Raw genomic sequence first — 19,208 nt, forward strand, 5'->3', positions numbered from 1 at the left:
CTGCTGCATCATGTTTTGATGGTTTTTACAGACAGGAAACTGTGGCCAGGTTCTCTGTTGTATGAAGTAAAACACTCTTCTATGATATGGGAAATGGCCGCCTTGGTATCCCTGGCATATATAAATAAATGGTTGTATTCTCTCCCTGTCACATCCATACACTGTACATGGCCGGGGAACAGCGGGGACACCTTGAATAAACGTAGACTGATTGCCTTTGTTAGGGCCGTCGCTAGGGGAGGGCTGGTTGTTAGGGGGCGGGGCCTGTGTCCTCCTGCTCACTCGGCGTACATGCAGTGACGACGGGAAGATGGCGGCGCACGGTGTGAAGCGTTCCCTACCGCTTGTAGTTATTCTCGGAGCCACTGGAACCGGCAAATCCAAGTTGGCTGTTCAGCTGGGCCGAAGACTCGGAGGAGAATTGATCAGCGCGGACTCCATGCAGGTGACACCTTGCGCCTCACTGTAGGCTGTGTACAGTGATAACATCTGTCTCGTGTAGTCTATAGATTACTGTCCTGACCTGGACACTGGCTATGAGACTCATGCCTGGAACTGCTCTGTAGTTTTATTCTATCCATGTGGTAGTAAAAGGCTGGAAGTTCCTATAGGGTTAGGTCACGTTCACATGGAACGGTATCAGTGAACCTAGCGTCAAAGTAACATCTAGACATAGTGATTTTGTGTACAAATAACACCAGTGGAACTTGTATTAAGCTCTAGTGGTGAACCTAGCCCTGTGATGGCGAACATGTGGCAGCACCCAGAGCCCTCTCTGTGGGCACCCATCTGTGGAGCAGATTATACTGTGTGGGGACCACTGTGGAGCAGATTGGACTGTGCGGTGGCCACTGTGGAGCAGATTGGACTGTGCGGTGGCCACTGTGGAGCAGATTGGACTGTGCGGTGGCCACTGTGGAGCAGATTGGACTGTGCGGTGGCCACTGTGGAGCAGATTGGACTGTGTGGTGGTCACTGTGGAGCAGATTGGACTGTGTGGTGGTTACTGTGGAGCAGATTGGACTGTGCGGTGGCCACTGTGGAGCAGATTGGACTGTGCGGTGGCCACTGTGGAGCAGATTGGACTGTGTGGTGGCCACTGTGGAGCAGATTGGACTGTGTGGTGGCCACTGTGGAGCAGATTGGACTGTGTGGTGGCCACTGTGGAGCAGATTGGACTGTGTGGTGGCCACTGTGGAGCAGATTGGACTGTGTGGTGGCCACTGTGGAGCAGATTGGACTGTGCGGTGGCCACTGTGGAGCAGATTGGACTGTGTGGTGGTCACTGTGGAGCAGATTGGACTGTGCGGTGGTTACTGTGGAGCAGATTGGACTGTGCGGTGGCCACTGTGGAGCAGATTGGACTGTGCGGTGGCCACTGTGGAGCAGATTGGACTGTGTGGTGGCCACTGTGGAGCAGATTGGACTGTGTGGTGGCCACTGTGGAGCAGATTGGACTGTGTGGTGGCCACTGTGGAGCAGATTGGACTGTGTGGTGGCCACTGTGGAGCAGATTGGACTGTGTGGTGGCCACTGTGGAGCAGATTGGACTGTGTGGTGGCCACTGTGGAGCAGATTGGACTGTGTGGTGGCCACTGTGGAGCAGATTGGACTGTGCGGTGGCCACTGTGGAGCAGATTGGACTGTGCGGTGGCCACTGTGGAGCAGATTGGACTGTGCGGTGGCCACTGTGGAGCAGATTGGACTGTGCGGTGGCCACTGTGGAGCAGATTGGACTGTGTGGTGGCCACTGTGGAGCAGATTGGACTGTGTGGTGGCCACTGTGCAGCAGATTGGACTGTGTGGTGGCCACTGTGGAGCAGATTGGACTGTGTGGTGGTCACTGTGGAGCAGATTGGACTGTGTGGTGGGCACTGTGGAGTAGACTGGACTGTGTGGTGGGCACTGTGGAGCAGATTGGACTGTGCGGTGGCCACTGTGGAGCAGATTGGACTGTGCGGTGGCCACTGTGGAGCAGATTGGACTGTGCGGTGGCCACTGTGGAGCAGATTGGACTGTGTGGTGGCCACTGTGGAGCAGATCGGACTGTGTGGTGGCCACTGTGGAGCAGATTGGACTGTGTGGTGGTCACTGTGGAGCAGATTGGACTGTGTGGTGGTCACTGTGGAGCAGATTGGACTGTGTGGTGGGCACTGTGGAGCAGATTGGACTGTGTGGTGGGCACTGTGGAGCAGATTGGACTGTGTGGTGGTCACTGTGGAGCAGATTGGACTGTGTGGTGGTCACTGTGGAGCAGATTGGACTGTGTGGTGGGCACTGTGGAGCAGATTGGACTGTGTGGTGGGCACTGTGGAGCAGATTGGACTGTGTGGTGGGCACTGTGGAGTAGACTGGTCTGAGTAGGGGTCCCTCATTATTTATATCACACAGTATCTGTTTTATAGCAGAGGTGATTTTATTACAGGTCATAATAACATTGCACGGTCACTATAAAACAGATCTTGTGCAGTATAAATAGTGTTCAAAATGATACCAAATGCAGTACAAAGTTGTTTGTATCACTGAAAGGTCTGTAAAGCCCCATTCACACGACTGTATTTTGCAGGTCTGTAATTATCCGTATTTGTGGATCCGCACAGTATTAAAGTTAAATTGGTGTGTTGGCACTTTGTGATAAATTAGTGGGTTTTGAGGGGCAACACAGTGGCTTAGTGGTTGGTACTGCAGCCTTTCAGCGATGGAATTCTGGGTTCGAATCCCGCCAGGAACAATATCTGCAAGGAGTTTGTATGTTCTCCCCGTGTTTGCATGGATTTGCTCCCATTCTACAAAAATATACTGATAGGAAAATAAATGTACGTTGTGATCCCTGTATGGGGCTCACAATCTACAAAAAATGAAATTTAAAAAAAATAAAAATTAGTGGGTTTTGTGGGGTGATGCTGCGGGCCCTGGACGTATCCCCGCCGCACAAACCTTTCCGCGAGTAGATAAAAAAGCTAGTGGAACCCATTAAAATCAATAGGAGGCTTTTTTTTCAGCGCGGAAATTCAGCACCAAATACAGTGCTATTTTCCTCTATGTGAATGGACCCTTACAGTCGATGTCGGATCTGTAAAGATAATGGCAGCCACTATTTTCCTTCTCTACAACCTAGGTGCATCATATAGAACTAAAAATATGGTCCTTTTGACCCATTAAGGGTTCATTCACACAGAAGAAAATGGTGAGGAATTTGGTGTGGAATTCCACTGTGTGACTTTTCCGAGCAGCTAGCCCCAACGGGATGCCATGCATCAGTATCCCGCTCCTAACTAGGCCCGAATGAATGGGCCTAAGCAGAAATGTGCCCACTTTGCGGAAACAATCTGTGTGGACATGCTGTAGCATGTCAATTGTATCTACAGAAATGCTGGCGGCTTTCCCGTAGATATAATTGTAAGGGCTAGTTCACACGTTGGTGGCCGCGTGGGTTTTGACACAGAGAGAGACGCGGCGAGCCTAACAGAAAGTCTGCGGAGGAAAACTCTGTGAACTTTCTGTTCAAAACGCTGCGGGAAGAACCGCAATGTGTTCACGCCGCAGTTGTTCCCGCAGCACTTTAGCGGGCCCGTGAGGCCTTAGCCTTAATGTTTATTTTCATGTTTGAATGTATAATTGGATTCACATAGGCATACTGCTTGTGTGGGCAAAAGTAAGGTAGAAATTGTCAACAGTCATAGGCTTATATAGTATATATTTGAGTCTTTCAAGGAGGGAAATAAAAGACTTGTTAGTATAGGTGATTTGGGTCTTGATGTACAGAATAACTGCAGAATTTGGTAAGTTCGCACTTGCGTTGAACTGTCTGTTGTCCTGATCTGTTGGAGGACCAGAACAAGAGACAAGCGGACTGCTATAATTGCAGTTACACACAGAGATTGTCACAAGTCCATTGTTTTAAATGGAAACCGTTTGACAAAAAGTCTTCCGTTCTGGGCTTTTTTCCGTTGACATTGCAATGGGGTCTTCAATATCAGATTAGTGGGAATACAACATCTAACAGTTCCTCCATTCAATTATTTGCTGTAGCTGATAAACAAGGATTGTACTTTAGTAGGAAGCAGACAGTTTTGTCATTACAGCTTAGTTCCCATTAAAGTCAATAGGGATTTGCCTGCAGTAACCATATCTGACCACTGCACAGAAAGCAGAGCTGTCTGCTTCCTGCTCCATTCTTTTTATATCAGCTGCTAATAACAGCTGATCGGCGTGACTACTAGATGTTGGGCCCCCACTGGTCTGACTCTACAGCCGAGTCTGTGACACTGAGAGGAGTGAGACCAGACACAACCAGGAGCAGTATGGTGTCTGCTCTATATGAGAAGCAGCAAGACATTTAGCTAGGTAGTAAATTTGTAATAGAGACAATTGAGAAAAGTTTTAAAATAATTAAAGTTTCTTTGCTAATGTGTCCACCGCCAGTCAAGCTGTCTCGCCCTCATGCACAGCCTGAGGATCTTCCAACTTGTGTTCTATATTTATAAAGCATGTCCTATAAAATACCAGAACGGTCACTTGTGATTAAAGTGCAGGGATTTTTTTATTTATTTTTTTTCCCTTTAAAAGGGTTATCTGTGGAGTAAGAAACCTTTACCTGCAATGGTTAATGGGATTATCTGGGGTAGTTGTAATTGTTCCCTGATGATGGACCCAGGTTCCATTGTGTCCCCTGGATTGCTCTGCCCCACCAGAAGCCTCAGGGTTTATCATTGGCAATCTCTGGCCAGGTAAATCAATTACAACTCCCTGGACAACCCTTTTAAGCTTCTTTACTAATGTCCAGCCTGGAGCTCTGTTCGTTATTTATGCCAGGGAGGCCGGAGCTTTTGTTTCCCTGACCTCCCAGCAACTCATACAGCAGCTCCATTCAGTAAAATGGAGTTGGCAATGTGACCAAGTGGTTGCAGGAGAGACTGGAAAGAGCGTCCCCTGCAGTCCTCCTCAAAAGCGATGATCAGGGTTTACATTAGTAAAAAAAAAAAAAAACCTTAAGGGGGTTGTACAGGATATATATATATATATATATATATATATATATATATATATATATATATATATATATATATATATTTTGTATTATCTTAGGATGGGTAGACTATAAAAATCCACACACTCCTGTCCCTGGTGCTTTGCTGCCTCCCAGCACGGTGCGGTCCTGCAGCTCTGCTATTCTCTTCCAGCAGAAGTCCCTGCCACACGTGACCACTTAGGACAATCATCAGCCTCAGTGGAAGGGACATGGGACATCATGACCAGCAAAGGCTTTTGGCATCAGAAGACAGTAGAGCAGCCTAATTTAAAATTATTTTTTATCCTGGGCAATCTCTGTAAGTATTGCAGGGAATGCACTGGTAAGTTTTATTACTTCCAGGATAAACCCTTTAAAGTACACCTCTGTCATTCAGTTGGGAGCGTCAGGGTTTACGTTCTGACTTCAAAGGATTTGTGATTTGAAGGAATTATGGCACAAGGCATGTTTATTCTTTATCCTTAGAATAGAATATAAAAAGCTGATCAGCGGGGTGCAGACTGCTGAGATACCCACCAGTCCTGTTAAATGGGGTTATTTTAATGCTGTTGGGAAATCAGCCTAAATGCAAACTTGAATTTTTGCTAAGATTTGAATTTTTGCTAAGTTGTTTAAACAAAACAAAATCTATATAAATTTGGAATCGCCATAATTGTAACAATTCACAGAATATAGGTTATATGTCCTTTTGGCTGAACAGTGAGCGCTGTAAAAATAAAATGGTGTAAATGTGTTTGTTTTAACCCCCTACATTCAGAATTTTTTTGCTGCGTCCCAGCACAGAATATTAAATGGTACCATTATGAAGTACAATCTGTCCTGCAAAAAATAGCCCCTCAAACAGCAATGTGAACAGAAAAGTGAAAAATTATGGCTTTTGGAAGGGAGTAAAAAATGAAAATTGAAAAATGTGGCAGGAAGGGATTGTGCCTGAGTCTGATTTCACAATCTTGCCGCGTTTCCTGCTCCTGCTGGATTCCACCCACCTGACAGTATAGAACCTAAATAGCACATCAAATTCTAAGTGTGCTGGAATTGGTGGAACTGCGCCTCTTAAATGATCTAAAGAGCTGGACCTGGTGGAGGTGGTAAAAAGTTCTACCTCTACCACCTACATTTCTGATGGTTTTTTGCTACTATGATAGGTGGAACAATACGTCTGCAGGAAATTCTACTGTGTTCGACCCTTGTAGTACTGGAGTTGTAAACAATAATAAGCTCATTATATTGTGATGTGTCTTCTAGGTATACCAGGGTTTGGATATTATCACTAATAAAGTGACGGCTGAGGAGCAACAACTCTGCAAGCATCACATGATCAGCTGCGTGGATCCACTTGTCACAGATTTTACAGTAGTTGACTTCAGAAATAAAGCGGTGGCACTGATATCCTTTCCTCGTGTGGCGACCATGACTGTATTTATTTATACTTCTATAGCTGTTCTCCTTAATTGGACACATTGAAGATATATTTTCAAGAGATAAAATTCCAATTGTGGTCGGAGGGACAAATTACTACATTGAGTCACTCCTATGGAAAGTTCTAGTTAACTCGGTATGTATACTATATCCATTTTACTGCTTGTCTAAACGTTTTGTTACTTATTGATTTTGCTTTTCCTCGCTGGTTCATGAATTAAATATTTTATACACTACAGGGATCTCCAGCTGGAGGAAAGACAGCTGCTCATGGAGATCAAGCCATTACTGATAGGAAAACTGAATTGGAGAAATTAGACTATTCCGAACTTCATGCACGTCTCAAAAATGTGGACCCAGAGATGGCAGCAAAATTGCACCCACATGATAAACGTAAAGTGGCAAGGTGAGCAACATACTGACTGTTAGTAATTTTGTATATATTATAGAGAATTTTAAATTCTACTTAGGTTGAGCATTAAATCTTACTAAGCTATGCTGTCCCTTTACAACTAAAGATAATCCACGTCTCCCAACCGTATTCAACTCTGTGTCACATCACATTATCGTGATCAATATCATGCCTATACGTATTTGGTTTCGATGTAATCTTATGGACCCAGTTAATACATTTAACATGTTATTTAATCCACATGGTAAATTGTGAAATATTTATAGCAAAATTGCTGTTCCTTTTTTTTTTATTTCTTGCCAGAAAGAGATAATAAAAATGAATCTGAGGTATACTACAAAGTAATGCTACTAAACACTTGTCCCGTGACAAAACAAGCCCTCTTATAGTTACGAGCCCACATGTACCGTGTTTCTCCGAAAATATGACAGGGTCTTATATTATTCTTCTCTCCGAAAAAAGGGCAAGGGCTTATTTTCAGAGTAGGTCCTATTTATTTATTTATTTATTTATTTATTTATTTATTTTAAACACCAGAACGAATCCTAATCTTTTCTGATTCGCTCTGAACGAATCTTTTAAAATGGTTAGGGTTAGTAACTAACTTACATTCACATTTGATGGTGCAGTGTCTGTGGATCTTAAGCAAACTTATTGGTACTATCTCTCTAAACAATGGCAGTGGTCCGTGTCATCTCTATCTCCTCTCCTTCACACTAAGGCCCAGTTCACATCGGATTTCCATTCAGGGAGTGCGCTTGGAGACTGTGCACATGATACTTGCAGGACTTTTCCCTCTGCATGTTTTCTGTGGAAACCACACAGACCCCATTATTGTCTATGGGGTCTGCGGGTTTCCCATGTAACCACTTTTTTTATCCGTTTCGGTTTCCATTTGGGGGATCCCCAAGTTGACTCCCCAAATGCAGATGTAAACTGGGCCTAAGTTGGAGGTGCCGTAGTGCTGTTGCTCCTTCTGTGGGAGAAAGCAGGAGTGGCATCTGACGTCTAATCACATAGGTAGCCAAACCCATAGTATAAGAGTGGCCGGGAGGCGCACTTGAGAGGCAGGACTTGGGAGTTGATGTGCAGATTTTGCCCTGCCATGATAGGAGATAGCGGGGCACTTGTCCAGGACAGTTGGGAGCTATGGTATGCCTAATCTCTGTTTTCGTGATGTCACATAACAGACCTAGCACCAGAGGCGCTGACTGTAACTAGGGTTTATTTTCAGAATAGGGCTTATATTTCAAGCCTACTCAAAAAAAAAAAAAAAAAAAACAACTTGAAAATCAAGCTAGGACTTCTTTTTGGAGTAGGGTTTATTTTTGGAGAAACGGGGTAGTTACAAGCCCTCATTCAGTCGTACATTGACCAAAAAATAAAAAAAAACCTGTAGGTCCTGTTATCTTACAATGGGAAAACACAAAAAATGGTTTGGTCACCAAGCCCTAAAACAGACCAGTCGCTAAAGGATTAACAGCTAAACATGGATCATTTGACCTTTTTTTCTGATAGGTGAGGGTCATAGAGCCTATATACCCAACCTATGAAAGATTTATGACACATCCTTTAACTGTGCTTAATTTCTCTTGTCAAAAATGCCCTTCTAAAATATTTGTGTCCTTTCACCTGTTTGTTTGTCTGTGCTTTTGGAAGCATGTGCAGCAGAGCCTGTGAGCGTAGAGTGCCATTCTGAATGGAAGAACACAGAGCTTGGCAGCTTCCTTTGTATTATGTTGATCTTTTTATGAACGGCAGGTGAATAGTTGCTAAGCCTGTCTAGTGACATACTTTTCAGCGAGATGTGACTTGCTGTAACCCATTTAGAAAATCTAGATAGTTTGTACTTCTCCCTTCCCTAGGGCCTCTGAGGGATTTGTCTGCATCTTGTTTAATTTGATGATGAGTGGGACCTTTTGTGACTTTGGGGATGAGAATTCTACTATGCCCTAAACACAGTGCATGATGACCCAATGACAGTTTGTCCTGCACACAGGAGCCTACAGGTTTATGAGGAGACTGGTATCTCCCATACAGAACATATAAGACGACAGCAGGAAGAAGATGGAGGTGGCCCATTAGGAGGGGCCTTAAGATATCTGCACCACTGCATCTTTTGGCTGCACTCAGACCAGGAAGGTAAATAAGACCAATTAACCAATAATGTAGGACACCAAAAGCTGCTTAACCTGAATCCATGAGTTTATTTAATTGAGAGTTTTCTGCACGTCTCTCTGTTTTTCAGTCCTTAATACCAGACTAAGTGCCAGGGTGGATGAAATGCTGGAGATTGGTCTGATAAAGGAGCTTCAAGACTTTCACAAACGCTACAATGAGCAGATCATTGCACAATCAGGGTAGGTCTTGTGCCTAAAGATGCAGTTCCTCTGGGAGCTATTTTTGGTAAGGGGTGTTTATAATGTTGCTAAATGGGAAAGTTAGCACAATGTAGGGCAAGGGACCATTTCAGAGATCTTTGGCTAGGTAAAGATGTACACCTGTGCTTTTCAAAATGTTAGGTGGGCCTCACTGGTCAGGCGCGGGTCCCTGCCTTTGTCAGCTTTGGCACAAAGCAGGGACTCTAAAGGAGAAACACCACTGATAATGCCATGCTGACATTAACAGTGCAGTCTCCGTAGTTAGAAGGTCTGAAAGACTTGTGATGACATCACCAGAGTCCACAGGTTATTTACCTGCGGGCAGCTTAGTCAGCGTCTTTAGAGTAAATGGTGTTATGTAGAGGCAGAGGCTTCATAGACTGGTACTGGAAGTGCTCTTCTCTTTTCTCTATTGTAGGGATACTGCAGATAGTGTAGAAGGGGGTGGAATTGGGGAAAGATTTGCTGCAAGTACGTGAGGTTATATATGGGGACACTACTGCTGCCATGAGGTGAGGAGAAGGTTGATGACAGTGCTGCTATTAGTGATTCTGTATTGTTGAGGTTGGTGCTTCTATGGAGGTATTTTTATTACTTCACAGTGATATTTGGTGGTACAAGGGTGAGATATTATTTGGCACCTCTGGTATGTTATTCTCTACTAGATGCTAGTATTTGGTGTTTGCTGGTGAGTTATATTGTCCTGTAGTATAGGATTTGCTGCTGTTAGGGGTATTGTGGGCTACAGTGTCCTACATTATTTGTTTATTGGTCCTTACCTTCCTGGTCCTGGTGCAGCAGCTCTATATGGTTGCCACTGGTAAGGGTATTATATTTGCTGTTCAGTGGCATTTGTTCAGCGCCCTGTGGTAGTATTTCTTTGTTGCTGAGGCCCCCAGCGTGACGTAGTGAGGCCAGAGTTGAAAAAGTTTCAGAAGCCCTATATAGCGCACTATATAGAGAAAAATACTGTGGAACACACTTAATAATTTCATTTGGTGTTTTAGTCATTCCCATTGCCATAGGGGTATAAAATCTGGTGCCTAGCCATGCAGTCTGCCTTAATAAAAATTTGTGAAATAAGGTGATTCATGGCATTGGTTTCCATGTATGATCAGCTATATCCAAGCCTTTTATCACCAAGCACAATGGCAAGTGTGGCATGGATTGGTGGAAAGTGTGTGTTGTCTGGAGGACATTATTAGTTGCCTGGGGGCCACTGGAGAGAATTACTACTTGCCTGGGGAACACTGGGGATATTATTTGTCTGGGGCCACTAGAAGGCATTATCAGGTGTCTGGAGGCTACTGGGGAGCATTATTAGGTGCCTCGGGCACATTAGGGAGTAGTATTAAATGTCTGAGATCCACTGACAAGCATTATTATGTATCTGAGGGCCACTGCGGAGCATATACTGCATATTGGGCCACTAAGGGAGCTTAGTGATGGTAAAAGGTGAATTTTTATACGTGTTGGGTGGAAATTATAGAATGGTGTAGCTTTGAGGGTACATTCATGTGATGCAGTCTCACAATTGTATAAAAACTGCAGTAGGAAAATGTTTGAAGTTTTGAAATGGTTAATGGTAAAATTTTCTAAATTTACAAGTGGAACAAATGTATGTGCCAGCTGTAAATTCAAAAATTGGTTAAAAAAAAAGGTGGTTGGGTTTTGGTTTTTTTTTGTCTTTTTGGTGAAAAATTACTTTGCAGGGGGTTCCCGAGAATTTTTTTTCCCTCCGTGGGTGCCCAAGTCTGAAAAGGTTGGGAAACTCAGCCATAAAAGGAAGACCTTGACCCTAATCACAACCAAATTGAACATCCGTGGGGTGAACTAGAAGGGAAATTGTTATTTAGGCCATCTTGTCCAACATCAGATACTGATCTGACCTCACGGTAGGATTGGGCTATTGATAGCAGAATAACCAAAATGGAAGGTCAGCGAGGTACAATATTCAATTAGTCATGATTTTGATGTAGGTGATAATTGCCCAGCCCTACCTCACACATGCTCTCTTGAATCAAGCATCATAGACACACTACAAAATCTTGTAGTGTGTGGAAAGAGGGAACCAAATCCATGCTTATGGATTTAGACTTGGGTGGCCTAAACTCTCCTGTGGGCGTAATGTGCAGGTGTCTCAATAGCTTTGCTCCTATAGTGTATTTTGAAGGTCATCTATGCTTTTTAAGTTAGCTATGTCAACAATATCTAGGTATATGTATACAGCCTATTTATTTTCTTCTTCCTAGCCAAAATTACCAGCATGGAATCTTCCAATCTATTGGTTTTAAAGAGTTTCATGAATACCTGGTGACAAAGGATATTACGCCAGATAAAGCAGACATTCTTCTACAGAAAGGTACATCATTCTTGTACATAACAGTAGAGATGAGCGAGTAGTATTCGTTCGAATATCGAATCCTATTATAGTCTATGGGAAAAAAATGGGAATGTTGTTCCGGTTTCCATGGAAACCAAAGTTCGACACCTTGGATCCTCCATTGGATTCAATTGAATTTTCCCGCGTGGTATTCGACCGATACGAGTATTCGATCGAATAGTAGTATTCGATCGAATACTACTCGCTCATCTCTACATAAGAGGGCATAATTTGAGTGGTGTTTTTTTTCTCTTAAATTTCTATACTTATTCTAGAATATTAAGGGATTTCTGGCTTTAGATCTTATTCTCCAAGTGGACAGTAAACTTTTGTTTTTCTCATTTCTTCATTGATTATGGTGAATATTCTTAATACTTGTTAAATTTTTGCAACAAAGCTAAAAGCAACTTTTGCTGCAAGGCTGTTAATATGTTTAATTCTCGTGTATACAATTCTCTATCGAAACTTATTTTCCAGGTATTGAGGCCCTCAAGCAGAGAACGCAAAAATATGCGAAAAAGCAAAATAAGTGGGTTCAAAGCAGATTCTTAAAACGTACGTAGGTTCATTGAATGTTCACTTTTGCACTGCTTGTGACTGCTTTTATGTCTCAGTAAATTCTATCCTTTTCTCATACTTACTTGTGTAGTTTGTATGTTATCTGGAAGTTTTTGCCTCCAATATACTGTCCTCTGACATGCAATGCCAAAAGAATACATAACTTTTTGTAAATATTGAGGCTTCTCATAGGGTTTTTTTTTTCCAGTTCCCTCAGTTTCTTCTCCCCACCCATTTAATTTTTGGATTCTAGCCAATTTGAGCAGCTGCTCTTCGCATATTATGGTACAAAGCAGGGCATGAAGCAGGTGCTTGTCCAAAGTTTTGTACTTAAGGAAGAGCAGATGGAAAGCAGGTTCCGTACGTACCATGAAGAAGGCACAATTCCCGTTCATGCTATTTTGTGTTGCTATGTAGAAAAGGTTCATATTGGATTATGTTAAAGAGGGTTGTCCAGACAAAAAAAATAACATTAAAACAGGCCAGAGGAGGTGACAAAAAAAAAAAAAAAAAAATCATACTCGCCAGTCCCTGGTGCTCTGGTGTCCTCCCAGCCTGGTCCAGTCCTACTGCTGGGCTGTCTTCTCGAAGTGAAACTTCTTGCCAGCTGTGATGTCCTGGACGTGTCACGTGACCGCTGAGGCTAATCAGTGCCATCAGGAAGTGACCCCAGGGCATCACAGGTAGTCACGTGTGGTGAGGACTTCCACCAGAAAACTACAATGGACCAGCAGAACCAGACTGCACTGGGAGGCATTGGAGCACTGAGGAAAGGTGAGTGAGAATTTTTTTATTTTTTTTTTACCTCCGCCGTCTACTTAAAATATATTTTTTTTTGCCTGGACAACCCCTTTTAAGCTATGCTTACTTCATACATTTATACTCCTAGTGGATGGTTTCTATGGGAATGGATAAGCTCAAATGCACCATAAAATAAAATTAAGCAATTTTGCAAATAGTCTTGATTAGTAATAAATGTATTCAGCTCCTTTGCTGACCTGCTGTATGTTTTATTATTTACTGGTACAGTTATCTGTTTTTATAGAAAATATGGGCCATTGTATATCTTTTAAACAGTAAGCTTTACTTAATTTGTAGGTCCTGGACCAAATGTACCCCGTGTATATGGACTGGATGTGACTGATGTCTCTGCTTGGGACAAACATGTTCTGCAACCTGCCATAAAAATTGTCAGCAGCTTTTTAAAGGTTTGTTTTTGTAAATGACTCTACATACAGAGAGAATTAGAAGCTGTCAGACACTGCACTAAATATAAACATGTCTGTTGTAAGTGAGTTTCCGATGTGGGACAAAGTTTGCCAGGGAATGCACTCCGTGACGTCTGAATGCATTCCATGCTGTGCTCACTACTATGGGGGCTTCCAATCCATTCTGTTCAATTCACACAGATGCTCATAGAGCAGGTCCTATCTGCTTCATGTCGTGAAACAGAATGGATTGGAAGCCCCCGTAGAATTGAGCGCATCACTGAATGAACTCTGATGTCACTCAGGGATTGTTCACATCTGCGCCCAGGACTCCGTTCTGCAGGTTTGCGTTTCCTGCACAAAACAGGGCAGGAGACGGAAACCTGCAGGCATCTTTCAAACTCATTCATTTGAATGGGTTTGAAAAGTGTCCGGCCGGTGAGCGTTTTATGCTCTCCGCGGTGAAACAGTTTTTTTTTAAACCGGACACAGAGTCGGACATGCAGTACTCTGTGCCCGGTTTAAAAAAACTGTTTCGACGCGGAGAGCATAAAATGCTCACCGGCGCTCACGGCGGGACTCGGCATGACAGGTTTCCGTCTTCTGCATGCAGAAGACAGAAACCTGATAACAGAGTCCAGACGCTGGCAAGGTTCACTTCTGTGTTGGAGTCTATGTAGAAGATACCACATATTCCATCTAAAATCATCAGAGAGAACAGCCCTGCACAGACACCTGGCAGACCCCATTATAGTCTATGGTGTCCGAGGGTAACCGCTTTTTTAGCGAACACGAATGACTGAGAGATGAACGCTAGTTTGAACCTAGCATCAGTGTCATCCGTGTACGTTCTGCTGCAAACTCTGCCCCACAGCAGAAGAGCATTGGTTGTGTGCATGGGACCTTAATTCTATGCTACTTCTATGAACTAATGGGAGTGATATATGACTCTCTTATATTATTGTTATGAACAGCAGCGTGTGGATCTGCTTGGATGCTAGACAGAAATGGCTTGGGGTCACTTCTAAGGGCATTATCTGAACAGACTTCCTGGTCTTCAAACTTTAACCCTCATACTGGGCACCACAGAAACTGAATAAAAACACCAAATGTGTACACAGACTAAAACCAGGATGGACAGGCTAAAATCAGATGGGGATCAGGACAGGACAAACACAGGTAATAGAAGGCACTGGTATGAGAAGGGTCAAAAAGAGATAAAAGGAGACAGATGGGAAAGTATAAAATTGGGTAGAAAAGGACTCTGGCATAAAAAAACTGAGCAGCAAGCACTTCAGACACAGAACTCAGAAACCAAATTATCAAACAGGACAGACAGGCATCAGGATAAAGTGTATGCAACAGAATTCAACACTTTGCTCAGCCAGATTAAAAGACAAAGACTTAGGCTAGGCTTACAAATAGAGTTATGGATAGAACTATTGTGCTAGGAGACACTCTCCCTGCATGATGATCATGCCGGAAAATCTAGAGTACACACAGACCAAGTTTCAACAAACTCTGAAACCCTGTTGTGTGAATCTAGCAAACTAAATTAAAAAGCTGTTACTATTAGTAGGTGTCGTTAATGGTGCAGTAGAGTCAATAAAATAAAGATAACCCCTGACACATTCCCTATTAGGGCCTATGGACGTTGACCGCTGTGCTACTCGCATTATGTTTGCTATATCTAGAATGTAGTAGTAGTAGTAGATAACAAAATATTAAAGGGATCAGCTAACATTTGAAGTTAGAAAATTGTGGGTTTTACATTTTCTGTGAGCCCGAACAGAGTAATATGTATGAATAGTTTCCATTTTGGTGGATTCTGTGTATTACAATGCCAGCCTTTTATCTGAATGGCTACTTTGTAATACTAGGTTTCATCTGTGACTGCTGGAAAACTGGGTGGCTGGCCACTGCTTCCCTTATTAATAATTAGTAGAGATGAGCGAGTACTGTTCGGATCAGCCGATCCGAACAGCACGCACCATAGAAATGAATGGATGCACCTGGTACTTCCGCTTTGACGCCGGCCGCTTAACCCCCTGCGTGCCGGCTACGTCCATTCATTTCTATGCGAGCGTGCTGTTCGGATCGGCTGATCCGAACAGTACTCGCTCATCTGTAATAATTAGCAAATCGGCTATTCGCTTGAGGTCTTGGAGGAGGAACTGGGACTGTAGGCCATATTCTTAAAGAACTTGTATGTATCTGATTAGGCGACCCCCTTTTGTTTGTTGAAAAGTGGCCAACCGCCTAAATAACAGTGATCCCTTCTGTCCTATTTTTGGATTGAAACTTTTATATATTTAATAATAAATTTAAAAAAAACAAAAAAAACCTGAATGTACCTTTTACCTGTATCCCACTAGCTTTATCACATCCTATAAAAAAAACTAAACCCAATTATGAACTGTCGAATTCCCTTTCCTCAGCTAACAGTGTTGCGTGTAACATCCTTCTTACTCTGAGGGGCCATAGACTACAATAGCGGTTTGGTGAATGTTTTAGACTGTTGGTAGTCAGCACCAATTCTCCTACAGACAGTTTTGAAATTGGTGGGATATCTATTGTCAGGTGTATGAAAAATGTAAGATTTTGAGTTTGAATTACATTGTATTATGCTATTTTTACAGGTGCTGCTCAAACTCCCCATTTTTAGGGTCTCTTTGTTAGCAACTCAGCCTTTGCTTTATGGTTCTGTTACTGCCCAGTACAGGTGGTTAAGATTTATGAAGATGGGGAAGATTTAATAACTCAGATTGAGGGTTTCACGTAATTTATGACAAGGTTTGTGGCTCCTAATAAATGGGGCATCGGCTGTGCACCCCTGGTGTACATTTTCCCCATCATTTACGCCAGATTTCTTCTGTAAAATATGATAAATTTGGCAGGGCGCTATAACCCACTTCTCCCGGGTGGACTCATGGCTACTATGTTCCAGCCCTGGAGCAGGTTGGATTTTTTTCACTTGGTTGATTTAGTGGAGTCGTCGCCCTAAGAGCTGACTTTGACTATTTCACCTCCATGCTGCACTTGCCTACCTCAGAGTGGTTTCACTATCAACAGATAGTCCATTTTGTTGTTACTCAGGTTGGAACCACTCAAGTCTCTGTCCCTACAGCCTTTGAATGACTATGCCGTGCAGGTACCCCTGCTATAGGTTTGGTTTCTGATATTTATAGGCTCTTGTACTCTCTGGCAGGGCAGACTCACGTGGTCCACAAATATATGTGGTCTGAGGCTTTGGACAGGCAGATCTCGCATGAAGAGTGGCAGATTATTTGGTCCCATGCAGCTAAGTCCTCTTCCTGTGTGACGTTTAGGGAGACGCAATACAAACTGCTTATGAATTGGTATCATGCCCCTACTTAACTTAATCCTCTTACTCCTACTATTTCTCCCGTCTGGTGATGCCAAGCGGTGGCTGGAATACAATTTCATATCTTTTAGGAGCGTCCCCTAATAAGTCCTTTCTGGTTTGAGGTCAGGAAGATCACTGATACTCTTTTCCTTCACGGCTTGCCTCTGGACCCTGTTGTCTACTTACTAAATCCCCCCCCCAAGACATTTAAGTAAAAAAAGTCTAAGTTATTTCTTGTGCACCACGGCTAAAATGCTCATAGCTCTTCATTGGAGAGGAGTCCCCCCCACCCCACCCCACGACTCCTGAATGAATTGCCTGAATGAAAGATATTCATAGCCTGGAGTATTTGACTGACTCCCTTAACCATAGGGTGGAGGCGTTTGATGTGATCTGGTCCAACTGGGATACTTACTGTATCACACAAGGTGTCTGAAGCCTGTCCCTTTCCCCATATCTGTTCTTTACGTTTGTCTTTGCTTTATGTATCTGTGTCTTGAGATTCTTTGTATTGCTGCTCTTTGTTCATTTAACTGGTTATTTGTTATGATAGACTTTATTCCTTGTTTGACCTCACTTTGTAAATGTTTCAAAACTCTTAGGGTATGTTCACACGGGTTGAAAATGAAGAGGAATTCCTCTTCATTCTCTGTCACTGCATTTTCGCCACGGTCTAGGTGTGACGGGATGCCAATGTAGTTCATCGGCATTGCGTAGCGGCATCTCCTTACTGATTAGGCTTGGATGAATGGGCCTAATCAGGAGGGAGTCTCGAGCCACAGACACTGTGGCTGAATCAGCTGCGGAATCTGTGGCAAGATCGGGCAAGATGATTGTTTTTTCCACGTCTTGCTGTGATCTGTCTCCCATTGAAATTAAGCCTTAATAAAAATTACAGTTTAAAAAGTAAATAAATAATAATTTAGCAGGGCAAGTGGCCTCACCCCTGCATGCTGTTGCAATGTCCCTTTTCAAGAAAGTGGGGAAGGACGAGCAGAGTTGTAAAAATTTGCAACACTGGCATACAAGGCATAACAAATCTATCCAGTATTACTTAACTTGCTCTCTTGGAGCTTTTAAAGCTGAAAATATCTCCCGTATAACTAGTAGATTAGTAGGAGGATGTTTAGGAGACACAAATACCAAAGGAAAGGAACTTGCTATTTTACAAATTGAAGGCAAACTGAGTTCTTATAGTGAATGCTGAAATATATATTTACTTATAAATGAAGACACTCTTTGAACAGACCACCTTGTATCTACCTCTAGGGTCAGCTTCCTGACATGAAGCCCATGGAGATTGCTTCCGACAATAATGAGGGCAAGAGAACTAGTCGACTGTGTGATTTGTGCAATCGAATTATCATTGGTGACCGTGAATGGGCAGGTGGGTGGCAGACACTGAACCCCTCAATGTGATAGTTCTCATAAAAAAGAGAGAATAATTTAGTTCTGGGTTGAAATGGAGCTTGAAAATGTTTTTCATTATTACCTTTTAGCACACACAAAATCAAAATCGCATCTTCGTCATATGAGAAAAAGGAAACAGGAAGAAGAAATGAGAAATGTAGAAAAGAAGATGAGCTGTAATACAGAAAGTCTACAGGAGGTGGAAGAGACTTCTCTTATAGACTGTGTACATGACGTGCAGGAAAAAAGAGCGTGTACCTATCATGCAAACTACACATCTGATATTCAAGACTCACATTCTCCAAAGCAAACTTTAACTGATTCTCAGGGTTTATGACCACACATTTTGTTTTACCAAAATAACCAAGATTAAGAAGATTATTTTTATTTTTTCTGGTCTGGATTATGTTAATCTATGCAAAAGTGCTGAAGTGGATACCCACTAAAATTCTGACTTTAGTTGCTGTTCTGTGTTTTTTTATGTATTCAACTTGCTATATTTAGAGTGACATATTTTCTCCTTAGTGGAGTTACAAATATATTTTAATAAGCAACATTTCCTCCTAAGACATAGAATATATGGATTTTCAGTAGCTATATATATTTATTAAACATTTATGATATGAATTAAAATTGGTTCAATGTGTGGTTCAAGTGCATGTACAGCACAGCTATATTTTATTAAACCAGTGTAGTCCATTAACAACGTGCAGTATGTTGCACTTAAAAAGCAGACAAGCAACAAACTTACTTTAAAGGGGTATTCCCATCTCGCTTGTTCACCAACCTGCAGTCGGTGTGCTCTCTTCACTTACTGATTTTCTTGGTAAATTGGTGGGCGGGGTTTCACTTGCTCTGCTATGTTTGCAGTCAGTTTGTAATACATACAGAGGTACTGGACTCCCTATCTCAGCCCTTATTAGCCAAATTCAATTAACCAACTGATAAGTGGAAGAGCAGGAGATAAAACAGCTCAGAAATACTGGAGCTCTCACCTCCCCCTCTCCTATATGAGGAGCTTCGATACTTGTCTGTGGC

At 42.7% G+C, this 19,208-nt stretch overlaps 1 protein-coding gene across 3 annotated transcripts; it reads left to right on the forward strand.

The window, feature by feature from the left end:
• Window positions 1–304: 304 nt before the first annotated feature.
• Window positions 305–18,841, forward strand: TRIT1 (tRNA isopentenyltransferase 1). Of its 3 annotated transcripts, none has more exons than XM_075264779.1 (11): window positions 305–445; window positions 6,278–6,418; window positions 6,492–6,587; window positions 6,691–6,857; window positions 8,863–9,005; window positions 9,112–9,223; window positions 11,497–11,606; window positions 12,105–12,182; window positions 13,284–13,393; window positions 18,030–18,147; window positions 18,260–18,838. In XM_075264779.1, the coding sequence occupies exons 1-11, from the start codon at window positions 311–313 to the stop codon at window positions 18,505–18,507; spliced, it is 1,458 nt and encodes a 485-aa protein (XP_075120880.1). In that variant the 5' UTR covers window positions 305–310; the 3' UTR covers window positions 18,508–18,838. The 3 variants fall into 3 exon arrangements, with proteins under 3 accessions (XP_075120880.1, XP_075120877.1, XP_075120878.1); XM_075264776.1 differs by having other exon boundaries at window positions 307–445; window positions 6,492–6,591; window positions 6,701–6,857; window positions 18,260–18,839; XM_075264777.1 differs by lacking the exons at window positions 8,863–9,005; window positions 9,112–9,223 and having other exon boundaries at window positions 307–445; window positions 18,260–18,841.
• The last annotated feature ends 367 nt before the right edge of the window (window positions 18,842–19,208 follow it).

This window comes from Leptodactylus fuscus, chromosome 2 (assembly GCF_031893055.1).
Source record: "Leptodactylus fuscus isolate aLepFus1 chromosome 2, aLepFus1.hap2, whole genome shotgun sequence".
Classification (NCBI taxonomy): Eukaryota; Metazoa; Chordata; class Amphibia; order Anura; family Leptodactylidae; genus Leptodactylus; species Leptodactylus fuscus.